At 41.2% G+C, this 25,936-nt stretch overlaps 1 protein-coding gene across 2 annotated transcripts in view; it reads right to left on the bottom strand.

Annotated features, from left to right (window-relative positions):
- Positions 1-25,565, bottom strand: part of LOC128622070 (trinucleotide repeat-containing gene 6A protein-like) — a 46,588-nt gene extending 21,023 nt beyond the window's left edge. The window contains exons 1-5 of one of the 2 annotated variants that reach the window (XM_053648278.1): positions 25,190-25,565; positions 19,260-19,306; positions 8,783-9,056; positions 6,480-6,527; positions 759-3,299 (exon numbers count right to left, since the gene is read on the bottom strand). In XM_053648278.1, coding sequence (XP_053504253.1) covers positions 759-3,299; positions 6,480-6,525 — 2,587 coding nt within the window. In that variant the 5' untranslated portion in view covers positions 6,526-6,527; positions 8,783-9,056; positions 19,260-19,306; positions 25,190-25,565. Of the gene's footprint in view, positions 1-758; positions 3,300-6,479; positions 6,528-8,782; positions 9,057-11,183; positions 13,854-19,259; positions 19,307-25,189 lie in introns of those variants that run through there. The other variant, XM_053648288.1, reaches the window with a different exon arrangement.
- Between the last annotated feature and the right edge of the window lie 371 nt (positions 25,566-25,936).

Here is a 25,936-nt window from a genome sequence, read left to right on the forward strand (position 1 = left end):
TCCCTGTCTGTCTCCTTTATGTCCTTTGGTTGCATTTTCAAAAAAATTACATAAGTATTTCAACATGTTTATTCTTCCTGTGTGTGCGCGCAAGCTAAGGTAATCCACATATATTGATTCAATCTCACCAATATTTGGTGAAATGAACAGACTTTTGACTGTAATTACAATAAGGGTTGCCAGCTTCCTTTCTTATTAAAAATAAATAAATAAATATTTCACCCACCCAGAACCTGGAAACGTAGGGAAAAATCAAAATAAATAATAAATTAAAAAACCCCACTCTGGTAGGCTGCTCCTTAGGCAGACTCTTTTAGACAAACAGAACAATGAGAAACTATCCAAAATAAGAGCCCTCATACAACCTCTTCTGAAAGGAATAGGGCTGGTTTTGTAATTTCACAGCAAACTATAGTTGTGTGTGAATGAGTGTGTGTGGTCTCTTCATACACTGTTGTACTATTTACTATACCGTTGTACAATTTCATTACACTGCAATTATGCATGGGAAGGAAGATCTGAACCTAGCATAGCTAGCAAGAGTACTGAAAAGGATGAAGGGGGGAGGTGAAAGTAGGACAGAAAGTGCATGTAGGTGGGAGGACAGTGCGCAGAGAATTCCTAAGGCATGACTACAGAGCAGCAAATAAATACAGACTGTGACTCACTGGCAGTGCACATGGAGAAGAAGGGGGGGAGAAAAAAAGAAGAAGGAAGAGAAAAAAAAAAAAAAAAAAAAACATAAAAGGGCACCATACCTGAGTTGCAGCTCTTCTCTTTTTGCCCCATGGAGCTTGGGGCTGGTGGAGGTGGTTTTTGCTGAGAAATATCCTGCTCTGCAGAGGTATTCTTGTTCCACATGTTCACACTGTTGTAGCTGTACTTGCTTGGATCTCCCCATGCAGAAGTGCCATCATCAATCTCCATCCGGCGCCGGACAGATTCAGGAGATGGCTCTTCCCAACCTGTCGGCTCTTCTTCTTTCAGAGCAGCAGGCATGGGACCTCCCAGCCATCCAGTTGACTTGTTTTTGGCTCCAGTTTGAGAACCATTTCCTGCCCTGAACGTCCCTGCGTTGGCATCCTGGCCTTTTCCCCACTCTGACTGGTTGCTGGATTTTGTAGCTTCACCCCAGGCTGGGTTGGAGTGACTTTGTTTGATTGGCTCACCCCAGCCTTGGTTCTGATTGTTAGTCTTTACAGAATCTCCCCATCCAGCTGACTGACCACCTTGGTCAGGAGTGTTAGTGCTCCCACTTCCACCCCAAGTGTTGTTTGTGTTACAGCGCCCGGCCTCATTCCATCCTGAACCAGAGCGGTCACTGTCGCTATCCCAACCTCCAGATCCAGATTTCTGTGGCTCCACCCAGTGGTTCCCTCTTGAACCTTCCCCACCCCATCCTTCTCCAGAAGAGCCACCCCAACTCTGTTTTGTCTTTTGTCCATTACTCCAGGAAGAGGATTTGTCATCCTTACAGTTACCCCAAGATGAATTACCTTTGTTCATTCCGGCTGAAGAATCTTCCCAGCCATTCTGAGCTTTGGTCTCCCCCCAACCAGAGGTGGGCTTCTGTTCGCCCCAACCAGATGCACCAGCATTGTTAGTGTTGGTGCTGGGTGAGTCTCCCCATCCACTTTGGGAGCTTGACATTTGGGGGGAAGCACTACCCCATCCATGTGACCCATTTCCAGCCTTCTTCTCAGAGCTGGATACATCCCAGGCAGTGTTTTGCCGGACTGGGGTCTGTCCCCATCCTTGGTTGGATAGCACCCTTGGGTCCATATCAGTTCTAGAGAGAGCTGTTTGTATCAAACTCTGCTGGTTGCCCCTCCTGCGATTGCCATTACGTTGTCCATCCTTCTCACTATGAGTTCCCGAGCTTTCCCCACTTCCTTCGCTGCCTGTGGATTTGTTCCATGTGCTGCCTTGGGACGACTGACCACCGCTCCCTATCCCAAGAGCGTCATCTTCCAAGGACTTCCACCCATTTGTTCCCTTCCTGCTCCCGCTTGTGCCATCATTGGAATGCTGATTGTTGCTGGGCAATGCGCCCCACTCCCCACTCGAGACTTTAGTGCCAGTGTTTGAAGACGTTGAGGAGGACGATGAGGAAGAGGAGGTGCTACCCCAGGGACAAGAGGCTCCAGCAGCACCCATGCTGTTACCTGCTCCCCAAGTCAAATTTTGAGAGGCAGTGGACTGAGAGTCCCAGCCTCCTCCACAACTGACCATCCCGTTGTTATTATTTTTGAAAGAAGCAGCGCTCACAGAAGATCCATTAGCTCCGGACTGCATTAGAGTTGCGTTCACAGTGTCGCCCACAGCTTGGCCTTTTGGGACAGAACATTTGTCTTCAGAGTAAGTAGTGCTGGGCGGAGCACCCCATGCTGTACCGTAGGACCCGCTGTTCATCCCCTCGCTGTTGCCATGCTGAGAAATGGAAGTGCCATTAGAGACAGGAGTAGTTTGGAGCTGAGGGGAGCCCCCTGTGCTCACAGGCCAGGATCGTTCATTCATCTGCAGTGAACCTGTAGAGTTTGGTAAACTAGAGGTCATAGGGTTAGTAGTGTTATTTGGTCCGTTAAATTCAGTGTTAAGGTTTTGAGGCTGCCCACTTAGAACCTTGCTTGTACCATTGGCTTCAGATTCGACCACCTTTTCCTGCAGGCTTCCCCAGGACATCTTAGAGTTAACACTCGGCATGCTGGGCATTTGACCTATGGTGCTTCGTTGAGTGTTGGTTCCCCCGTTCCCACTGCCCAAAGGCACATGGGAGTTGGGACCAGCATTCTGCAGAACGGGCCAGGCACCATGGTTGGCATTTGGGTTCAAAGTGCTTGGATTTACACCTGCATTAGTTGAGGGAACTTGGGTACCCCATGCATTCATTTTTCCATGACCAACTTCTGCCAGCTTGTCACTGGCACTCTCTCCAGAACCTTGACATGTGCTTAGCACTGAGCCCCAAGGACCCTTAACACTCCCATTTGCCACATTATTGCTGCCATTTGCAACCATGAAATGAGAACCTTGATTGCTGCCTTGCCTATTACCATTGCTGTCACCACCAGCGATCCCAGAAGCCATCATGCAGAGGTTTTTCTCGGACCCTGAGCTGGAGACAGAGTCAGCATCCATACATTCTGAGGCCAGCTCTGGGTCACTACCAGTGATGGAAGGCCAGGCTCCCTTATCACAGCTGTCTACTTTGCCCCAGTTACTGTTTGAATCACTGCAGGGTGAGCCAGAGCTCCAGGGTGAATTCTCATATTGAGGGTCCAGACCAGCGTGATCCAAACCTGCAAACACAAGTCACCACAAGAGTCATAAAACAATCCGGTCAAAACAGTTATAAAAGTAACACAAAGCTCTCACCCAAACCCAGCCCTCAGTACACCTTTAACAAATATTTAGAAATACTACAAGATAATCCAAGACAACTATATTAAAATGCCTTAGTAAAGACTAAGGGTATCGGTATTCTCAAATGAGCTACTAGAAAATTACATCATTTTGGAAAACCCAATTTCCTCCTAATTTAACCATTTAAAACCTTCATCTCATTATCTAGGTCTCCTTCATTAAACAGCAGCTTTCAGTGGATGAAGGCTAACAGGAGCTTCCTTACACATGTAAAATCAGCTGTCCCTGCAACATCATAGCTAAGCACAGCTAAACTTTCCTAACTGACTATAATACTCATTTTCATTTTAATCTATTATCTTATTTATTGTAGCAATTTCTCACACTCATGGCTTAAAAAAAACAAATAACAAAAAAAAAAAAAAAAACATGCAACTGACAAGGTACTGGCTTACATTACCCATTTGCTGAGACTTTTGGGACACCATGTAAAAATAAATACTTCCAAAATGACATGCTTCAAACAGAGTAGCTTTTCTAGTGTTTTGCTTCTTCACCTCATCTGATGACATTAATTTTGGTGTTTTAAAAAGTGCTTTAAAATGTCAGGTCATGAGAAAGACTCTTTACAGGTCTTTATAGGTATGACTTCATACACTGGGAAAATTCATTAGAGCTGATGAACCACAGATGTTCACTGACCCAGACTCTATACTCCTGTATGTATTAAACTGGCAGACATTGCACGCCACAGGAAGCGTCTCGTTCCAGCTTAGCTGAATAAGAAGCACTGCGCCCACCATTTTGTTAAAGCAGCATGACGTTGCAGCATGACAGAGGATCAGACAGTTAGAGGGAAAACGACACACAGACAGAGAGAGAGAGGGGACAAATTGTATTTAAGGGCGTATGGATATATAAAAAAACTTTGACAGTGGCCAGTCAGACAAGGTGACAAAACTCAAGAGCATGCATGTTCAAGCCAAAAAAAATGGAATGTTCAGCATCTCCCCCCCCCCCCCCCCAAGTTATTCCTGCTGGTCTGTGCTTGCTACTCCAGAAATGGCTGCCAAATCTCACTGAAGAGCTGCACTTGCCAAGTCTGAAGTTGTTCTCATCAAGTGGGCTAGCAACAGACACAGCAAAGAAAAAATAAAGAACGAGTAGACATTTTTTAGAAAATTTGTCATGAGGGTTTCAAGTTGCCAGAAAAATAGAAAAGAAAATAAAAACCATTCATTTGGCAAAAACTTATCTAAAATGAAGGGGGGGGGACTGCAATAAGGAAAATAAGTGAGCAGTTAAAGCCTACAATAACCCAGAAGGTATCATTTCAAGCATTAAAAATAATTTATTTTGAATTTTTTATGCCAAATTAATTGCTAAAATAGCCATGTCTTTAGCAGTTTATGCTCGTACAGTGGTGCTTGAAAGTTTGTGAATCCTTTAGAATTTTCTAAATTTCTGCATAAATATTACCAAAACCTTCAGATTTTCACACAAGTCCTAAAAGTAGATAAATAGAACCCAATTAAACAAATGAGAAAAACATTATATTTGGTCATTTATTTATTGAGGAAAATGATCCAATATTACAAATCTGCGAGTGGCAAAAGTATGAGAACCTTTCATTTCAGTATCTGGTTTGACCCCCTTGTGCAACAATAACTGCAAATAACGTTTCCGGTAAATGTTAAGGAATCCTTGCACATCGGCTTGGAGGAATTTTAACCGTTTCCTCAGTACAGAACAGCTTCAGCTCTGGGATGTTGTGACGTCTGTGAAAATCTGATGCTGTTTTAGGTCATTTTTTGTGTGTAAATTAAGAAAATTCCAAAGGGTTTGCAAACTTTCAAGAACCACTGTAGATACATTTGATTAATTAAACAGCCTAAAGCACGCTGGTCATGTGCGCTGTACAATTCTGAACAGCAGCCAGTACGTCATTGAATTGGTATCAGCCAAATAATCTCTCTCTCGCTCTCTAAACCGCATGCTGAAAACACAGGAGAAATAGCAGGAATGTTAGCTCATATATAATTCATAAGTTTTTCCAAGAAATAAAATGCAGAAACAATGATCAACCCCCCAAAAAACCCCCCAATAACTCAAAGTTATATGCTCAAAATATAATGACAGCCTATATACTAAAAGAAAAATATTAAAAAGCGACACCACACATCATACCCAGCACTTTTATTTTTGAAAGACCTATCCTGCTGAAACAGAAACGCAACACACACATCCTTTGTAGCAAATATATTCCACTGTTTATAGTTAACCCGTTTCAATTCCCTCCACCGAGACCCAGACATACGTTTTAGGCAACACGAAGACATAAATAATCAAGTGATCCTGTTGAGTTGCACACACCAACATAGCTTCTCGCAGGTGTGATATTGGAGAGGATGTAAGGGGCAACGCTCATTCGCTAATTTGTAAAAAAAAAAAAATTTTGTGTTCACCAAGCGACTGTAAGCACACAATGAGGCAAAAGCCTGAGGTGACTTTTACATAATGATAAGCAGCTCCATTTTCTTTTGACCAAAAAGACCGCAGTCTTCTTTTCTACTGGTTCACAAGACCGACGTTAGCAAATTCACAGGTTCATAGTTCACATTTGGCCCAAAGAAAAAGCAACTCCTTTCATGTCTTTCATGTTCTACATCCTTTCCCCTTCAGTGAATTGGCTTTTACAGCAAACAAATTTTATGTGTGTTTGGCCTAACCACTGCTTTAGCCATGGTTTTCAAAACCATTCCACTGTTTATAGTTAACCCGTTTCAATTCCCTCCGCCGAGACCTAGACATGCGTTTTAGGCAACACGTAGACATAATCAAGTGATCCTGTTGGAATGCTCAGCCATGGTTTTCAGGTAGCGCCATAGCAAGGAGTTAAAAGTAAAGTACGAGGGAATATAACGGATTTCTGATCTTCCTCAGAAACTTCGTTTACAATCTACAAATCACAGACAGAGAAAAATAACTGGTAGACAATAATCATTGACTACCACTGACTATTACCACTATATTTGGTAATAAGTATTTACCCCACCCCACAAACACACACACACCAAAAGCACACTACAATTAGCAACTAACACAAAAAGTGTCACCTGTTTGGTTAGGGGAGTGGCTGACCGAGTCCCGAATGGGAGCCATGCCTAAGAAACAACAACAAAAAAAAAACACTGTGAAATACCGATATTTATCACTATTAGCAGGATAATCATAAAGTTTAATTTACACAGGTCCTCACAAAGAATGGTGTTGACTGCAGTATGAACTGCAAGTACATATGGGAGCATCAGACGAGAGAAAACCCATTAGGAGTAATTAAGACTGGGTACCATAACTAAACTTTATAAAAATAAATAAATAAATAAATAAATAAATAAATAAATAAATGCACCATCACTTTTTTGAGCTGTATAACCACATAGGGGTGCCACACACACCCCTATGTGGTCTCTAATTTTTATATTATTGAAATTCGATGCCAATCCACTGACCAGTTTGGCTGCAGTGAAGAAAACAGCTTTCTAAGATTATGTTCACCACATGACAGGACAGGTGATATGGCCAAACCTAGCCATTCGTCTTTGCTTTATATGCAGTCGGCCATTTTTATTTGACTTTGCTAAGACTTGGATCCGTGTTAGTGTGAGGGGTGCGGCCAATTGCAACTAAACACTCAATGGTGAAAGCGCAAGCCATCTCACCGACACGGTAGTCTTCATTAACGCAAATGCCCGACACATGTTTGTAGTTTGTGTGCAGTAGATTTTCAAAGTAAAAAAAAATAAATACATACATTTTCGAGCATTTCATGCCTAAACTTTTGTGACATCCCTAATAAGTCGAACACGCACTGATAGATGTTGTGTCATATTAATGAATTTGAATCATTCGCCATTTACACTGGCAGAAAGTGAGGCCAACATCTTTCAAGCAAGAAAATCAAGCTGAGATGAGAGCACCGACCAAAACTTTGGCAACATGAGATGGGGAAGTGCAAGGATTCCAGGCAGTCCGTTATGATCAGAGAAGTCAAAACAATTTTGTAACAGTTAATCATTCCATATTCTTATGTAGACCGACTGTGCCGATGTTACTGAAGAAAACAGAAGACATTTTGGCATAACTCAGTGGTAATCAGCACTTTGTGGAGTTCACATTTTAACACTGGAGTACAATGTTATCTCTATCCGTCTTTGCCATCTTCCACCAATTTTATTTATTTATTTTTAAAAAGTTAAAGAATTACTTTATTAACTCAAAATCAAATAGTAAATAGTGCTGAGTTCAGTACTGAGTAAAGTGAGTAAATATTAAGGAAATAAAATGGGCAATTGCAGAAATGCCATTCTTGAATTAACAGATGCAAACACAGATGATTTTGGTTGGTAAGACTGGCACTTCATGACCATTACGCAGCATTTTGGTTTTAAACCAACCAAAACAGAACCAGAGGATCCAACCAAAGCCATTTGTAGGTTTTCCAAAAAAAGGTAAAAGCCAGAGAATCTACACCATCCTAGAGATATCTACAGCTCTCGGACCTAGCTTAACAGCCACATCGAGGACGTTGAGCACTAGTCGCCCTGCAATTAGAGCAGCGTTTGCCCCCCCCCCCACCAAAATTTTTTAAAATACAAATGAAGACATCCCACAGAGCTCGCAATGCACTCACTGTGAGGTAGTAATACACGCCACTAATTTTACACACCATCCGATCTCCCTGGAAATCAATCACAATCCAAACAGTGTTGATTTATAACAGGAAGGTGTCTTATCCTATGCGAAGTGGCCGCAATGTGGTCAGAATGGAGCAGTTTTTGAAAACGACTGCAACCAGTGTTTATTTTTTCTGTTGGGTTTACAGCGTCCGTGTCGTGTTATGGTTATAGTGGGCTGTGGCGTGAGCCGTTTTCATATCGACATGGCGCTCAATGCACCGCTTTTCCATACAAAACGCTACGGTCTCTTAGTTCTTTCCCCCATGCAGTGCGAGTGATTTTTGTCCGTCAAACATCAGCATTGGGTCACATGTTAATGATTGCAGATATGTGATTACGTCCTCCTATTACCCAGGCTTAATTTCTACCAGTGTACTACCACCATACAACAATCGATAGAACCAAAGATGATACATCAAAATATAAAGGTACATCATACATGAGGATTTATTAACTCTGCAATAACAGACCTACATGGTGATCGGTACTCCATTAACTTCATTACGTTTATTATTAATAACTGACATGAATTAATAACGGATACTGCATACCTCAGCTACTGATTCAATCATTTACTTGGTAAATTTGAAAGTGACTGATGTAACATGCAAGAAATGTAATGCCTTATACAACGTGTGGGGCACTGTGGGTAAAGTGAGATATATGGTCAAAGGTAATACCTGAGAGGAGGGCTTTGGTGCAGTATACTTCAGGCCCCTCGGGGCTTTGCTTCCCTCGGTGGATGGACGTGAGTTGCACTTGAGTTCCCAGGGTGGCGGCGATTGCCGCGGTACGGCGCTAAACTTTCAGCAATTGCTTCCGGCTGAGATGTGGCGGGCGTTGGCGGTCTCTGGGCCAGTTGGCATCGCTGATGGCGCAGGATTTGACAGAGGTGGTGCTGTTTGCGATAGACAGACTGAGGCTGGCAGGAACTGGACTCCGTATGTTCTGGCACTATGGTGCAAAACGGAAAACAAAGTATTTAATTAACAAACATTAAAATTCAGGCCCGCTTAAGTGTTCTTACAAGAATGTTTGCAATTTCTAAGTGGAATATTGCCACACAAGATTCTCGAGTATGGAGCCATCTTAGCGCTGTGTGCACACTAAGAAAAGACACCGCCGAACCAGGCAACTGCAAATCTCAACAGTTGCAGAAGTATAAGTCAGCCATTAAATGGCTTGAGGGCTGTGATTTGATTTCATATGTTCACGCATTTCCTTTTGAAAAGGAAGTCAAGAGTGATAGTGTGTTAAAATGATTGACTGATTTACACAGCCAACTGCATTCCATATAGCAAGACATGTCTCACCCATGCCAGCAGTGCCAATGGGGATGGAGAGCAAATTATCATTATCTGTACATAGTAGGTTGTTAAACCACATTAAATCAAACCTTGACATTCCAGACGTCCATTTTGACATCTGGCATCTCTGGTTAACGACTAAAACTTTACAACATCTACTTAAAAACATTAGCATGGTTTTAAATATTACACTACTTGATAAGCTATTACTTACGCACACTGAAAGAAACCTTGATAGTGTATAAAGATGGAATCGTGTTTCAATTTGTATTTTTTTTTTCTCTCTAAATATAGGGTCATATTGGTGTCCAAAACACTAAGGGACAGAACTCGTGTCTAGTGTCCTTAAGGCCTGATTTATACTTCAGCAGGAAGGAAACTACTAAGGAAACCTATTTCATTCATGTAGGCCTTGCTGTGACCGTGACCCCGTTTGGATCAATTCCAAAATCTAATTAGTTCATCTGCTGATTACAGTCAGTACGTTTACATGGACAACAATAATCCGATATTAACCTGATTAAGACGATACTCTGATTAAGAAACTAGCATGTAAACAGCGATTACTGATAACCTTAATCCGATTAAAGTCATACTCGAAGTAAACATAAATCGAATTAAGACATGTGGAGTATTCCTGTTTTAATCGCATTATAGAAGTGCATTACAGACATGTACACACCTTAATCACACTATTAACGTCGTGTGGGAGTTTTCACCGCATTTTGTGACAGGACACGTACACACACGGCAGTGCTCAACTGTTTGACGGCAAACAAGAGAGTACAGACTCGTCCGAAACCATGTACTTACTTACTATATAGTGGGAGATATACACGTATTTACATGCATCGGATGCAGCCCACGGCTTCAAGCAGTTGTCTATTTGCACGTATAGCATGACAAATAATTAACTGCACTTGAAGCTTTCGTAAAATTACATATAAAAACACCCAAAACTGTATATGGTACCATAACGAAGACCAACTGTATGTCGATACGTTTCTGGAGGGAACTTCGGACGGCGTGACGCGGGGACATAGTAACTTGTGCCATTAATCGATCTGTGTTCTATAACATGTAAAATGGGAACATGAAAGGAATAATCTAAGTCTTACTCAGAATAAGGTCAATAATTACATTACTGCTGTCCATGTAAACGTAGTCAGTGACATTCCATATAAATCCTACAAAGCATTCAACCACTCGTTCTTGAGATATCGCTGTAACAAGAATTTCAGACAGACACACACAAACAATCCCTCCACCTCAAAGTTATAAACCTAGTGACGAAGGCCGAAAAATCTCACGTTTCATTGTAGAGAGAAAAGCTAGAATAAGACTGTTTGCATTGTACTTAAGAATAATTTATTGTATAATCAAATTTCGGAGATGCACATCGCCACTGCTGCAGTAACTATGCTTAAACCCAATGTCAAACATTTTAGGGCTATGTCTCTACCTGTAAAATTCCTGTTTGGTACAAAACAGAAATCACCACCCCAAGCAACAAAAGTCATATCACGAGGTTTTACCTGAAGAATACTTTCTAAAAGTATGCCAAAAGTCCCACTGCATGTTCAGTCACTCTGACAGAGATACAATGCTTTACGTCATCACTAACTAGTCAAGTATGGGGTCAGGAAAATGTCTTTCTGAACACTGCAACCTGTACCAGTCTAGACTTTGACACACTAGACTGTAGGACATTTTGAGAAATGTCATGAACCTTTTTAAAAGCACTTGAGATGTCATGAGCAGAAGAAACACATACTTAACTTGGTACACTGCTTTCACTGACAGCTAGTTCGCTTGAGGACGGCACCTTAAACAATAAGACATTAAGTTTTTAATGTTCTAATGTAAAGTAAAAACTATCTTCCTGAAATAAAACGAAAGCTTTTTATTTCTGTCTGCCCGCTGTAATCTCAAATTCCAGACACAACAGGAAATGAAGAAACATAAGGACTCTGGTTAAATCTAAATCTGAAAAGGTTTTTACAGAATCTGGTTAACGCGCACGTATTAAGGATTTGAAACGTGCCTAATTTTGTTTTATAGGTCTTATACGCTAGATTTACATGCATTTAAGGTCAAAAAACACTTTAATGTGCTCATAATTTAAACTGCAGCGTTATACCCCCGGGTCACAAATGACTCATTCAATGATCTGTTCTAAAGGATTCATTCTAAACTCCTCCTTTTAGAGAGCATACTCTGCTCTGATTGGTCAGATTTCCTAGTCTGTTGTGATTGGTCTAGCGCAGTCTGCATGTGTCGTAAAAGGAAACGCCCACTACCATAACGAGTTTCAGTTCCGTCTGTCTGCGAGCAGCCGATGAAGACCAGAGGCGGGGCTTTCTGTTACAAACCCATGTAGGTTAGTACAGGAAGTAAAGTCTGGAATCACTAACGACTCGTTTCAGCTGTTCAGTATCGATTCCTTCTTTTGGGAGTCGATAACTCCGTTTGTCGTGCGCTCCAATTTTTTAAAATTTTGCAGACTTTTTTACAAGGTAATATTTGAAAAACCATAATAGGTGCACTTTAATATTATTTCACCTTGTGGGTGGTGAGTCGTATGGAAATCTGTTGCGGTTAGAGCTAGGTAATGGCAATATAATGTTGAAACATTTCCTCCCCCCTCATAACAGTTCATTTACCAAGTCTGCTTTGTTGAGGTTTTGCAAAATTATTTCTAATAATTGTAGACGTCTCTTATTTACAGAGTTTTTTTCTTTTCTCATTTAGTGATAAACTATTTGTAGATATTAAATTAAAGTTTCAATTACTATTAAAATAAAAGTTTGTAGCTGTTTTTTCATGCGAAATTTGTTCTACTGGTTATTTGGGGGGGGGGGGAGTTTCTTGAAAAGGAACACCAGTACACCTACTCATTTATGCAATTATCCAATCAGCCAATCAGGTGTCAGAAGGACAATGCATAAAGTCATGCGGATACAGGTCACAAGCTTCAGTTAATCTTCACATCAAATGTCAGGATGGAGGGGGGAAAAAAAAAATGGAGGAATGAAGAATTGTTCTGACTATGTCGGTTGTAGGTGACAGACAGCATGCTTTGAATATTTTATAAACTACAGGGAAAACCTGGGATTTTCACAAAAAGACAAAAAAAAACAAAAAAAAAACAACCATCCAGTAATCGGACGAAAAAAAGAGAGAGACAGACACACACACACACACACACACACACACACACAGAGATTCAGATAGAGAGAGAGAGAGAGAGATGGTTCTATTATTACAAGTGGCCGGTGAGTGTATAATCATAATGAATTGTCTTTAAGCATCATACATAATATCTTTATCATATTGGCCAGTCCCGGCTGTGGTGATGTCAAACGATCTCTGGGCATACTGATATTATTATAAATGTCGTACTGCCCGGCTCCATCGGACTCTGCATTTCATGTGTTGGCATCTCCCTTCAAAGCGGGACATGCACATGGCCCTCAAGGGTAGACTTCCTATTAAGCACGACCCATGAAGGGAAGAAAAATAAATCGTGCTGCAGAAGAGATAATTTAGCTCTTCTGTGCAAGGCGGCGGTGTTTAAATGACACTAGGGCTAATCTCCTGGCCAGCAGTTTATTTACTACAGGCTGTGCACTGCTCTGCTCTGCTCTAAAAGCAGCTTACTTAAGTTAGTGTTATTTGCAAAATACACACAAAATTTCTTTTTCCCTGAAGCCTGAATCTACAAAGCAAACAGAGACAAGGTCAAGAGATAAACGTCTGAATCATCAGACTTTCCATTAACCTCTGTTGTAAAATAAATAAAATAGCACATTAAACACAACAGACCACTGAAGAGACAATGGGAAGACCGTCTAGGCCAGTATAACAGTTCAGATTTCTTTACCATGTATGGTTGGGATGATCAATAGTATCAGGAACCTACAGAAAGTCAGAAGAGTTAAATGTCTGGTGGGAAAACGTGGTGTCTGCAGCTTTAAGGTTGACAAAAATAAAATGTGCTGTATTTTGTAATACGGGTTTCTTTTTTGTCGGTTTACTATCCTACACACACCTTATAACCGGCTGCGTAACGACGTAACGTGTACACAAATCACGTGACATGTCTGGCATGACCAATGACGTTGTCTGTGCCATCGTCACAGCCCTGATCTCATTACCTTTACCCCAACCTCCTCTTTCTCAGCAGCCATCAGATACAGAACATTCTTCCTGCCACGAAATACCGGCTCTTTCCCTTTTGATTTCTCTATAAACATAATTAAAACCCGTGCGAGACAAAAAGCCCTACTGCGAGTTTAGTTTGAGCACTGAGAAATAAACAACGTGGTAACGAGGGACAGAAAGCTTAGGATAATCTACTTACGGGATTCAGCGTGGTAAACTATGCCTCGACAGACAAGCAGCTAATGAGATACTTATGCCTGTGTACCATTTTATAGATTACACTGAACCAGATCCTATATATAAATATTTACATACAATCTGTAAGGTGACAAATATGAAAAGATCATTTGTTTCAATGCCACTGCGTGTGGCCTAAAACTCACCATGAATTTAACAGTCTCTTTCACCCATCAAACACACAGAGCCCGTGATTGGTTAAATACGACACGCCCCCTCCTTGGGCAAGCAATGAGCGACTGGATCGTCATGGCAACTGAGCAGTCACCACAGCAAACCTCAGGGCAGCTAGACAGGAAGTCAGTCATTCAGAAGACGAGGAGCAACCCTTGGTTTCGATTTCCTGTCGTTATTTAAGCATTTGTAACAAAAAAATAATCATCTTCGAGTTAAATATATCTGATGTAGCACCTGCTTCTGCTCTGCTTTACTGTCCTGTCGACAGCTGCAGTTAACAGCATTTAAAGCATAGCTAACACACACAGCTAAGAAAAGCCTATGTTGGTTATTCCCTTAAAATAACAACATACTGGGAAAATCCCACAGAACCTCGATCCGACAGAGACCTGGGGAATTTGGAGGCCAAGTCAACACCTTGCCCTCAAACCATCACCCTGCCTTCTTCCTGGTACCGTCTCTTCCTCAGATAAGCGACGCACACTCACCCAGCCGTCTACATGACTCATCCGACCACGCCACTTTCCTCCATCGCTCCACGGTTCAGTTTGGATGCTCACGTGCCCGTTGTCTATGCAGATGCTACCTCACAGTGAGAAAAAGACATCGGATTGCTTGCTGTGTTTTAGTCTTGTAGCATGTGCATCAGTGACCCTCCCCCAAATACTACTAACTAACTATCTTTTTAAACATGCTTTCCGAACAACAAATAAACGTGCTTTAGAAGACACACCGTCCACCTGGTTGGGTTTGGCAGGAAAACCTCGACTACACAAGCTAGCCGGGGAGAAAAAAATAAATAAATCATTATGCGAGCTCTCGCAGTCTGATTAAAAGAGGCTTTATAATGGCAGCTACAGGTATAAAGCATTACTTTATATTCACATATGTGCAAGATCATAGCACACTTCAATTGGCTATAAATGACAACTAATATAATTGCAAGTTTCTTAAACATCTAATGACACACGTGATGCAAACATCCGGGTTCACAGACAAAAAAAAAAACCCCACTAGAAACTTACTCCTGTGGTAATGTTATTGCTGCTCAGATTTGAGAACTTCATCACTGTGGAGACGTAAATAAATAAATAAATTGCTACAGACACCTCCCTGACAAATTAATCGAAACCAAAAAGGGCGTTAGGCACAAACAATAAAATCGAGCCGATGCATTGATCCTACCACAAAGCATGTCCCGAGTGGGATTCTGTTTCATAACGCGACACTCTGTATTACTCTCACATCCAGAGTTAGTGTACGGCTTTGGCCTGAAGGAAGCGGTTTCAACGCCTGAACACAAGCCACTGTAGCTAATCGGAGCGTAGTCTTCCACTCCGATGCCAATACAGCCAAACAAACCACAATCCTGGAGCTAACGCCACTGTATCTAATCCAACCACTGTCTACTGTTCAATTCTGGGGGTCAGTCCAACAATTTTGAATAAGTGCTTAAATCTCGAACAACCCATAAACCGCACAAACGTCAGGAAAATGGTAGACTAGGATTGAGAGGACTGGTGACGGCATCTTGATGGCGATCGAGATGGACGATCTAACCGTCTGTCAGAAAATGTCTGCAGCTTTAAAGTCAACAAAAATAAACTGTTTTATCTCATAACATGCCCAACATACGCGGTGTTGTCTGACCTCAAAGCAATAATATAGAACTCTATAAGCATCTCTGCTGCTGTTCAACACAACACATTTATGCACAGTTTATATCATTTACTTCAATTGTATAATGAGCTTAGTTACAGCTAATAACTCGTCTGGTTTATTTACAGTCTGACTGGGTAATCCATTATTAAAAGTGACTAAATGCTAATATCTGGCCATGTCCCCGTCTTGTATCAATCAAAATGCTGGGTCAGAGTGAAAGAAAGGACAAATCCGACCCTGTAACAAATCCAGGCTGACAGTCTACAGAGTTCACTGTAGTGCAACACAACCATAAAATGACGTAAAGTAGGTCATTCAATAATAATAATAACAGCAGCCACCAAGTTACCATAACGGCAGCAAGTAGCTCGCCGTTCAGCAACGCATGCCATCATGTCGGCTGAGCGGAAAGATTGTATGCTGAAAGAGGAGGTAAACAAAACAGCTGAACTCTTCTACGCGACACACGATCCATGCCTTCCGTTTTGAATGCGTGAAGCGCTTCAGTTAAATATCGCTCGTTTTAAATCGGACAAAACAAAGTTCACGTGCTTGCCCAACCCCACGTCTTGGCTGCCTGGTTAAACGAGGGTCCATTAAACTCATTTAAATCTAAAATATGACAAGCTAATAACATGCACTGACACACATTATAGGAAATAAGCGACTATTTGAATCATTGTATGGCCAAAATAAGTTTTTAACCCGTCTTGATCGCTCACCGGTGATGAAGCACCGCAATCCCGGCCCCTCGACAAAGAAAGGTTTCGGGTCGAGTGGTTGTCTGACTATTCGAGTCTGGCCAGTGTTTTCCTTTTCACTCACTCAATTAAGTTTAAATGTGTGTTGTGCTCGGTTTTCATTTTACTCCACTGTATTTTTTTTCCCCACTGTAACAGTCTTATCACTGTTCCCACGTCCTTACTCTCAATTCTGAAAATACTGTCTTCCATTTAACATTACTGCATCCATTCAAGCTATTAAATATGCCTAGTAGAAATAATTGTGGGTTTTTTCCCCCTCTGGTTGATGGACAGATGTGACCACTATATTGGCAGCTTACCTGAACATTTTTAATCTGCCGAGCAACTGTGAATGGAAAAACTGATAACGATACATACCGGATACATTAATCTGCTTGCCCCGAGCACCTGGGCTACAGAGTTTCAGGATGGGGAAAAGAAAATGACTTCATGCCATCTCTCGTCACCATGAATAGCAAAAGTATCTTAGCTGTTTAGTACCCAAGTCACAGTTTACCAGCATTTCCAATAGACAACTGCCAACACTGTTCCCTTTTATTAAATCCTGTAAACTATTCGATCAACTAAGACCTACTGGTGAACACACCTTCACTTTAACGTGATCTTCGCTCGGGTTTTAATTCATCAGCTTGCGTCTTCCTTTTCAGTTGATTTCTTTACAATATAGGACAAGCAGGAGAAGAGCAATACAAGCATATTCCACTTTAAACAAGGTCCAAAAATTAATTTAAAAAATTAATTTGTTTTAAAAAAAAAACCCTACCCCACAATTCAAGCGTTCGCCGGGGGGGGAATTGGTGGCGGGGGCGGGTCAGTCACCTTCTCTCTTGTGAACAGTTTCGTTCTGTAATGTCTTCCTCAGATAAGGAAAACAACAACATCCTAATCTACATCAAAGCACGCAGCCATTTTGTCTCAACAGCCATTACTTTGTGTTTACTACCCCGCCCCTTTTGGTCATCTGACAGCTTACAAACACCAGGAAGCTTTGAATGAATTAAATATACCTATACATACACATTATGTTATATTATATATATATAAAAAAAACTCTCTCCCTCTAGCTACATCTGTATATATATACACATACAAATATACACACAAACAGGAATGTTCTGGCTTTCACAGGCAGTGTTTACACCTGGCATTAACATGCGGATCAGGTAAACAGCTCAGAAGTGGCCAGCCGAGACGGACAGCCGTTCAATCCTGGCCTTTTCAAGTGTCTCGAATATGTCTACAATGTCCACTTGTGAGTAGAGAGGGTGGGCAAATCTGCCAAAAGCACCACGATGTCACCTCCAAAACAGCCCGGACACTACTGGTCTAATATCAAGTCATAAAAGTGACGACTAATAAAAGTCTTGTCCCATTGGGGTTTATTTTTATTCATAGTTGCCCCCCATTTTGTTGAAGTATGTTCAACAACCAGAAATAATAGAACGGCAGTCCTTACTTTCGTTTTCACGCCTTACTTTCATTTGTATGTTAACTGCAAACAGATCGCCCCTTTACACACTGCAATGCTGCACCTACACGGCACGCTACACAACCCAACCTCATCGCCGAGGTGTGAGCTGGTTGACTGTGGGACCATTTTTAGTATGCGTGTTAGCGTTTGATACTTATTAGTATTCTCAAAAATCAAGAACAGGCAGGTACGTGGGAAATATTGATGAAACGGAGCACAAAGCAGTCATAACTCTTGCTTTAAGTAACAGCTACTTTGTATTTAAACACCTCAACCAAAAAATCAAACACTAGCCAGACACGAACACCTTCTTTTATGTGTGATGTGAGGACATCTTACAGCCAAAACATTTGCCAACAACTTGAGTCCCACCCACAAGTTAGGCCTCCCTTATCATACCACAGCTACCAATCTGGGAGGGCGAAGGCTATCATGTGCTTCCTCAAAGACACACGAAGCCAGCTGGCTGCATCTTTTTGAAGTGCTGCGTCTCACACTCGGAGGAGAGCGCTATCTATCCTCTTCTGCGTACATGAACTCTCAGACACACATGATTGGCTGGCGTGGCTGTGACTGACAGTGGAGAAAGAGTATGCCATCTATTCCTCCCTCACTGAGGGCATGGCCAATTGTGTGTCCTAAGTGTCCCTGTATTGTAGCTCTACGCTGTGCTTCTAGAAAATGTCCAACAGAAAGATAATTCGGTCGCATTTATTTGTTGTTGCGTGCTCTCTGAGACCATAAAGTGCGTTCGACAGCTAGACGTTTGTATTAACACATATGTATGATCCAGACCCGTTTGGAGCAACTTATAAGCTCATAATTTTAAGGGAGGCAGTGGTGGCTTAGCGGTTAAGGCTCTGGGTTACTGATTGGAAGTTCGGGGGTTCAAGCCCCAGCACTGCCAAGCTGCCACTGTTGGGTCCTTAAGCAAGGTCCTTAACCCTGTCTGCTCCAGGGGCGCTGTATCATGGCTGACCCTGCACTCTGACCCCAACTTCCTAACATGCTGGGGTATGCGAAGAAAACAATTTCACTGTGCATATGTATATGTGATCAATAAAGACTCATTACATTTCAATCATGGAATATGAGAAACATTGTAGTTTTAAATTTTCAAAATCAGTAAAGTGAGCATGTAAAAAGCCACTCACACACATCCATTTAAACACGTAAAACTGTCAAGTTTATACAGCACTCTGAACCCCTTTAACACAAAAACAACAACTGTTTACACTAGCAGCCACTCTGAAGCAGCTTTGTACATGAGGCATGAACTGGAAAAAGCTGAGAAAAGGTGCACGCATGCGCGCACGCACACACACACACACACACACACACACACACACACACACAGGAAACGGAGGAAACCAACCTGTTTCTTCTCTGTCAATGTCTTTGGTGACAACAGCATCCAATTCGCTAAAATAAAAGAAAGTGGAATAGAATTAAAACCAAGTTAACATAACTGGTTCAACCGATGTATTTCAACCTAAACAAATTATTTCAAACGGAAAATATAAAAACGGTGGTATAACCTGCAGTCTAAATCAACGGGCCCAAATGGCCAATAATACCGAGGTGCCCCATACGAGGTGTAACATAACGGCTTCCGCACCCTACAGTGTGCACTACAAATCGAACAGGGAGCCATTTGGATGTCGGCCAACGGCTCCATTAATAGTTAGTCACTTTTTCCTGTTCTCACTGCAAGCCTACACAACAGCGGGTGTGTTTTTAGCAGTTAATGTGAAACGTAAACAACACACACATCTCAAAATACTCATACAAACTTCCAAGATTTTATTTAGCTCAATGCCAGTGTTGATAAGTAACTAACGTATCAGTGCAATAACTTCAGAGATCAATGAACCATTAAAAACCTTAAAAAAAAAAAAAACAAGGCAAAGCATGTGTATTTTGGGTTGCGCGTACCATTTGTTTTTTTGTAGACGTGAGTGGTTTTACTTGACATTAAGTAGTCATTTATTGAGCTCCATGATCATGTCATTTATCATTTCTACACAATCTGGAAGTGGTTTGTTTGCCATATCCACAGCGTTATATTTCTTTTTTTTTTTACTTCTGTTATTATGTCCAGACAAACCAACCACAAATCCCACTTCAATTCGAACCTAACAAATGGAATTGCAAATGTGAAAGGACCCTAATGCAAAAAAAACATATGGGAATAACCACCATGATGGTGCTGTGGTTTCAGTGGGTATGATCAGACAGATACTTCCTCAAAATGGTGCCTCAGCACAGCCAGTCTTTTTCCTCGTACATCAACGTGATTTTTTTTCCCCGGAAAAGTCATTCTACCTTCCTGAAGTCCTTTTCAGTTTTACACTGGGGGAAGAGCAGTAAAGTGACCATTACCAATTTTTATCTCCGGAATTTTAGTCCCATCTGAATCCATTACGACTTGTGCGTGCACGCATCTGTAACCATTAGGACATATCTATTTTCTATAAAACGACCTGGAGAAAGAACCCAGGATATACATCCTGTCCGAACTGACACATTCGCAAAGATCCCATTAACTCCTGTTGGGACTTCCCTTCACGCTGAAACTAGGGATGAAACGGTTACCACTTTCATGATAAACCGCGATAAAATTCCCCGACGGTTAGTACGACCATGTCTTATTTAATTATCATTAAAACCGTGCGCGATTATCAGGATTTGTAAAACCCGCGGTAAACGCCGTCCACACACACACCCCAGCATGAGTCCGACGCAGACGCAGCATGCAACCTTAGTGTTTTTATAAGCGAGAGAAGATGGCGGAAGGCAGCGACGGCGCTTGGGAGATTTTCCAACCTTCCAAGAGGACCGAATCTGAAGCGTGGTCATATTTTGGATTTTATAAAAATGCTGAGGGAAACTTAATAGAAGACGGTAACTCCGTCTGCAGAGCTTGCCAGAAGAAAGTCGCTCCGAAAGGGGGCAACCCGTCCAATCTGCTGAATCATCTCCATGACAACCATCCATCGATTTATAATGAATGCCAGGTAAGTTTTCACTCAATGCATGAGTTGGGGAAAAGTAAATAGTTGGACACAAAATATTGAGTTGTGTTGAAATAATTTCTTCTCTTGTACATTTGTAATAAACGCAAGCTTCCGCGAAGAAAAGGCTCCTAGTAAATGCACGGCTTTGAGCCAAGACTAACGAACAAGTTCAAACAAGACAGTAACAAACAATTACGGGAACACGAATGCTTTAAACTTGTCATTTTAGTGTCAACACCTGCACATTGGATTTGTTTACATATGGTTGTATTATTTTGTATTATGCTGTACATGCACATTGCTTTACTTGTTTTTATACGCACAATTAGGGTTGTGTTCATTAAAACCTGCACTGGGGAAACTTTTACCTCTCACGCCTACATCAACTTTAATGTTATGTTTATGCTGCTAAATTCATTTGTTGCTTTTCAAATACAAAACCTGTTGAAAGGACTTCAGTGTGTGTATCAGTACTTTTTGTAAATTTTCAGCACATTTTAACAAAATACCGTCATAATACTGATAATCGCGATATGAAATTTTCATACCATTACATCTCTAGCTGAAACCGATTTAAATTTGAAATCTAAATACAGTTGTCAGAGAAGCGACACTTTGGTAAGTTGTTGAGGTCCTAATGCAGGAATAGCATACATACATACATACATGTTATGGTCATGTGACCACCCAATGATCAAGCACAACTTGAGCGATCACAAGCCCTACACACAAGTGTTAATTAAAAAGGTTAAATAAACCGTGTTAAAATTTGGTCTACGTTATACGCATGCTGGGGTGAATTCTCTCGCCTCGTGCCCAGCGTTGCCCGGACAGACTCTGGATCAGCCACGGCGTTCATCAGGATAAAGGGGTTACTGAAGATCGACATCATACGCGTTGGAATTGTTAGCGTGAGGACCATGTGTACATCGTGAAGACGTTCATCTCTCTAACTTGATGACTAATCCTGTGCGAATCCATCATTAGTACTAAAGACGTCCTCCAAAAACATTACTTAGGGTGCTTTCACGTGCAGTGATTAGTCCTTTTGAACTGAACCCTGGCACGTTTCCCTCTTTGGTGCAGTTCAACCATCTCAGTTTTGAGACAAGACGTTAGTTTCTTTATTCGGTTGAGGACCTGCGTCACGTGGCGCTATACTGCCCTCCATTATTTACATTGATATTGCAGGATATGCAAAACGGCCATACTGCGCATGTGTAGTTAACAGCAAGTATAAATCAGCCTTAAGCCTAGTTCACACGACAATTTTAAGCCCGATTTGCAAGTCGTCAACAAATCAGCGAGAAATCGGCATTCGATCGTTATGTGCAAACTACTCAACGATGCATCAAAGGGCCTATTTATACCAGGTCACTTCATGCGTTTTCTCTGATCGGATAGCTCTGATTTGTTAAAATGGTTCCATTTACACCTGGCCACACTCAACTAAATGGATATGAATCTGATCTATTCCCGCGCAAAATACAAAGACACATTTCAGCTGAACTGAAACGACAGCCACTGTTATTTTGCTCAGTTTGGGTTTACGGATGCAGTCGAAAAGAAAACGAAAATGCTTGCTACAATGCTTACGCAACAAAAGGCAGCACTTATTACGTGCAGCATTTTCGCTGTTGGCAGTACTAAACTGTAAAACCCAGTGTGTGCCCCCCTGTCGCCGAGCGATCACTTAGTGTGAACACCACAACGACTTCAAAACTCCCGATTACAAGACAGCAAGTCGTGTAGTGTGAAGAGCACAGCGATCTACGTCCACGACGTTGAAAGTCGTGTAGTGTAAACTAGCCTTTAACATGTGTGAGAGCACCATTAAAGCACGTCAGGAAATCTTATCCAACAAAAATCAGACCAGACAGGGGATTCGATCTTTTTCGTTTCATTTTTTGGGGATTTTGTTGTGCATGCAAATAAGTGCAAAGTGAACAAAGATTTCTTAAGAAAATATTTTTTTAATCCCACCGTACTGTGCGTCGATTAATACAGTCAATGATAAACAGCGATATTTTTAGACTAGGTTATCATACTATGAAAATCCAAATATTAACACACCAATGGCACTTTTCCACCACACGGTACGGCTCGACTCACTTTTTGGGGGTTGTCCACTGTGGATAGTACCCGGTACTTTTTTTTTAGTACCACCTTGGTCGAGGTTCTGAGCGAGCCGATATTAAATGTGACCCACGCACGGAGGGAGTAGAAAATTCTCCTTATCCAGTGCTTCTGTATTGTGCATGAATAAATGTGTCATTTAATAGATATTTTGCGTACGGTAATATTCGATTAATTGAAAATTATGTATAACTTCTCATTACAGATAAAATTACAACAAAAGGTTTTCGTCTTAGATTTTTACAGATTTCCAAACAGGCGTTTATCGACGTCACTCCTGTCACAACTGAATCTAACTTAGTCATATAGAGCGCTACGTACGTCCTAGAACGCCGTTATCTTACATCCTTAATAAGAGTCCGTGTTCAGTGAAGAGGAAAGGCTTTGGAACACGGCCTGATTGTGTATTTATACAGGGCTTCGATAATACTACATTATTCCTGTGTGAAGGCGAGTGGAAGACGGCCCAGACGTTAAGGCGGCACTAAACTGCAGTGGAAAAGCAAGCTCAGAAAAGTAAAGCGAGCCGAGTCGAACCGTGTGGCGGAAAAGTGTCTTATAGTGCTCTGCAATCATAGTTAGCTAATGAGCGAAACTTAACCCTAAAATTTTTTTTTTAATGAAAGTCAAAAGACATATAGCCTTTACATTTTACACTTCTGCAACAAGTAACCATTAAAAAAAAAAACACTCGGGAAAAATCATTAACACGAAATCATCTAGATTTCAACGAGTCCTATTTAAAAACAAAAATAAATAAAAAGAAAAACACTAATAATAAATGTGTCACCTTTGAAATGACCCAACACAGTTGATAACTCCTCCACGGAGGTGAAATGGTTAAAGAGCCTTAAACAAACCCCTCCTCCCGGCCGCGTCCCAAACCGCTCTCCAGCCCACTCAGTAGTGTGCAGCGACTATCGTGGTGTACACGAGTTTTGATTTGGACAGCAGCCCAACCTTTAATGATCAATCCACCGAGCGCGTTATGCAAATATAATATGTAGACTTGTAGAGATATCAGAAAGAGTACTAGATAGGGTTTTACTCCGCCTTGTGTAGTGCACTTCACACACACACAGTTAGCCGGTTATCATAATAGTAGCAGCTTTCTCCCCTCGATTACATTCGTTTAATTATGAGATGTATATATTTATTTCGAGTAAAAGTGTAAAGTCGGGGTAATGTTTATCGCTTTGGTGTGGCGATAGTTAGCAGGTCATGCTAGCTTTTTCCGCTCGGACAGCTAAACTACCCAAACAGCTTCTTAGTGTTAAATCCACGCTAACATTGTTCTAATCTGACACTGTCTATACATATATATATTTTTTAAAAGCAACAGCACGAAATCAAAACAATTTTTTATCAAAAGCCCAGGTCAAGTTAATACAGCGACGCGACTAGCTAATGCTAACTAAGAACATCAGCTGCTCAATTATATAATCGAATATCCGGACTAACTATTTATTTAACATTACACCAACATGGCAAAAAAAGTTATTCAATAAGTTATTACTGATTTACCGAGTAGCATAACTGTTTTGTTATATAGATATATTTATATGTATTTTTTTTTACAGCAATTCAATGCAGAGGTCGAATATGTATCCTTACTAGTCACGGCCAGCTTTTAAATAGAAAATAAATAGATGAACTTTTAGATACTCGGTAATACAAACTGCGTTGTTGTAAAACTGGCGATTCTTTTTTTTTTTTTTAAAAAAAAAAAAAAAAAAAAGGGAATATATTTAAGTTGTAATTCACACAGAATTTCTGACTCGTCTCGAGCGAGCTAAACGAGAGCTGTGCTAATGCTAACCAAACGGCAGCTTGATGTTGCGCGTGCTGGAGGAAAAAAAAAGCGCTTCGATTTATTTTATGGCTTTGTTGTTGCTTCAAACTCCTGTAGACAATCGACTAAAACGGGTCTTAAACGCTACTAAACAATGATCAGTTTCATTAAGACACGCAAGCACGCAGTATACAATCACCGGAATCGAAAGCTGGTTGGTAAAAGCCGAAAAAAAAAAACATTTCGCAGATCTAAGCCGCTTTAATATGATGACGCTCGTGCGCATTTTACACGGCAAACCGCACGACGGAAAAAAAAAACAACAAATCCATGAAATTGTAATGCAAAAACATAGCTCACCTCATAAAGTTTTAAAGTGCAGTAGAGCGCAAATGAAAGCAGATGATAAGGCTATATGAATGTAACGCTTTTGCAGAATCTAGGAGGGGAAACGTTTGTCCTGCTCAGCCGCCATTTCCTTCACTCGCATTGCATCTGTCTGTCACTAACCCGATCGCCGTCCCTCCCCCCGTTTCCCGAGCTGCAACACGCATGCGCACGACACCGACGCATGCGCAGTGCCTACGTCTTAGAAGAACGGTGCAGTTAGGTTTGTGATTCTACCATTTCGCTATGTAATTGAAAACACAGAATGATAAGATTCGGCACTGATAATAAATAACAAAAATATTAACTAGGCATATTTTTGTTACTGATAAACCCTTGAAATAACCAACAGACATTAAAGCGGTTCTAATTCTGATTTTAAAGACATAATTAACAACAATGTGGCATCACTCTTAGCATACTCACCTTCATGAGTGAAGTTTTTCCAATAATACACTAAACAAATGTATGGAGTGATATTTGTTTCAGTAGGATTTATATTCATTTTCAGTACACACATTATCCTGGTCAGGGTCAAGCTGGGTCCGGAGCTTATCCCAGGAACACTGGGCGTTGAAACAGGAATACGCCTTGAATGGGACATCAGTCCATGACACATCACAGGGCATCATGCACATACACATTCACTCTCTTTTACACCTAGGGGCAATGCCATATAGTATGTTTTTGATAGGTGGAAGGAAAACCATGCAGACACGA

Source organism: Ictalurus furcatus, chromosome 2 (assembly GCF_023375685.1).
Source record: "Ictalurus furcatus strain D&B chromosome 2, Billie_1.0, whole genome shotgun sequence".
Classification (NCBI taxonomy): Eukaryota; Metazoa; Chordata; class Actinopteri; order Siluriformes; family Ictaluridae; genus Ictalurus; species Ictalurus furcatus.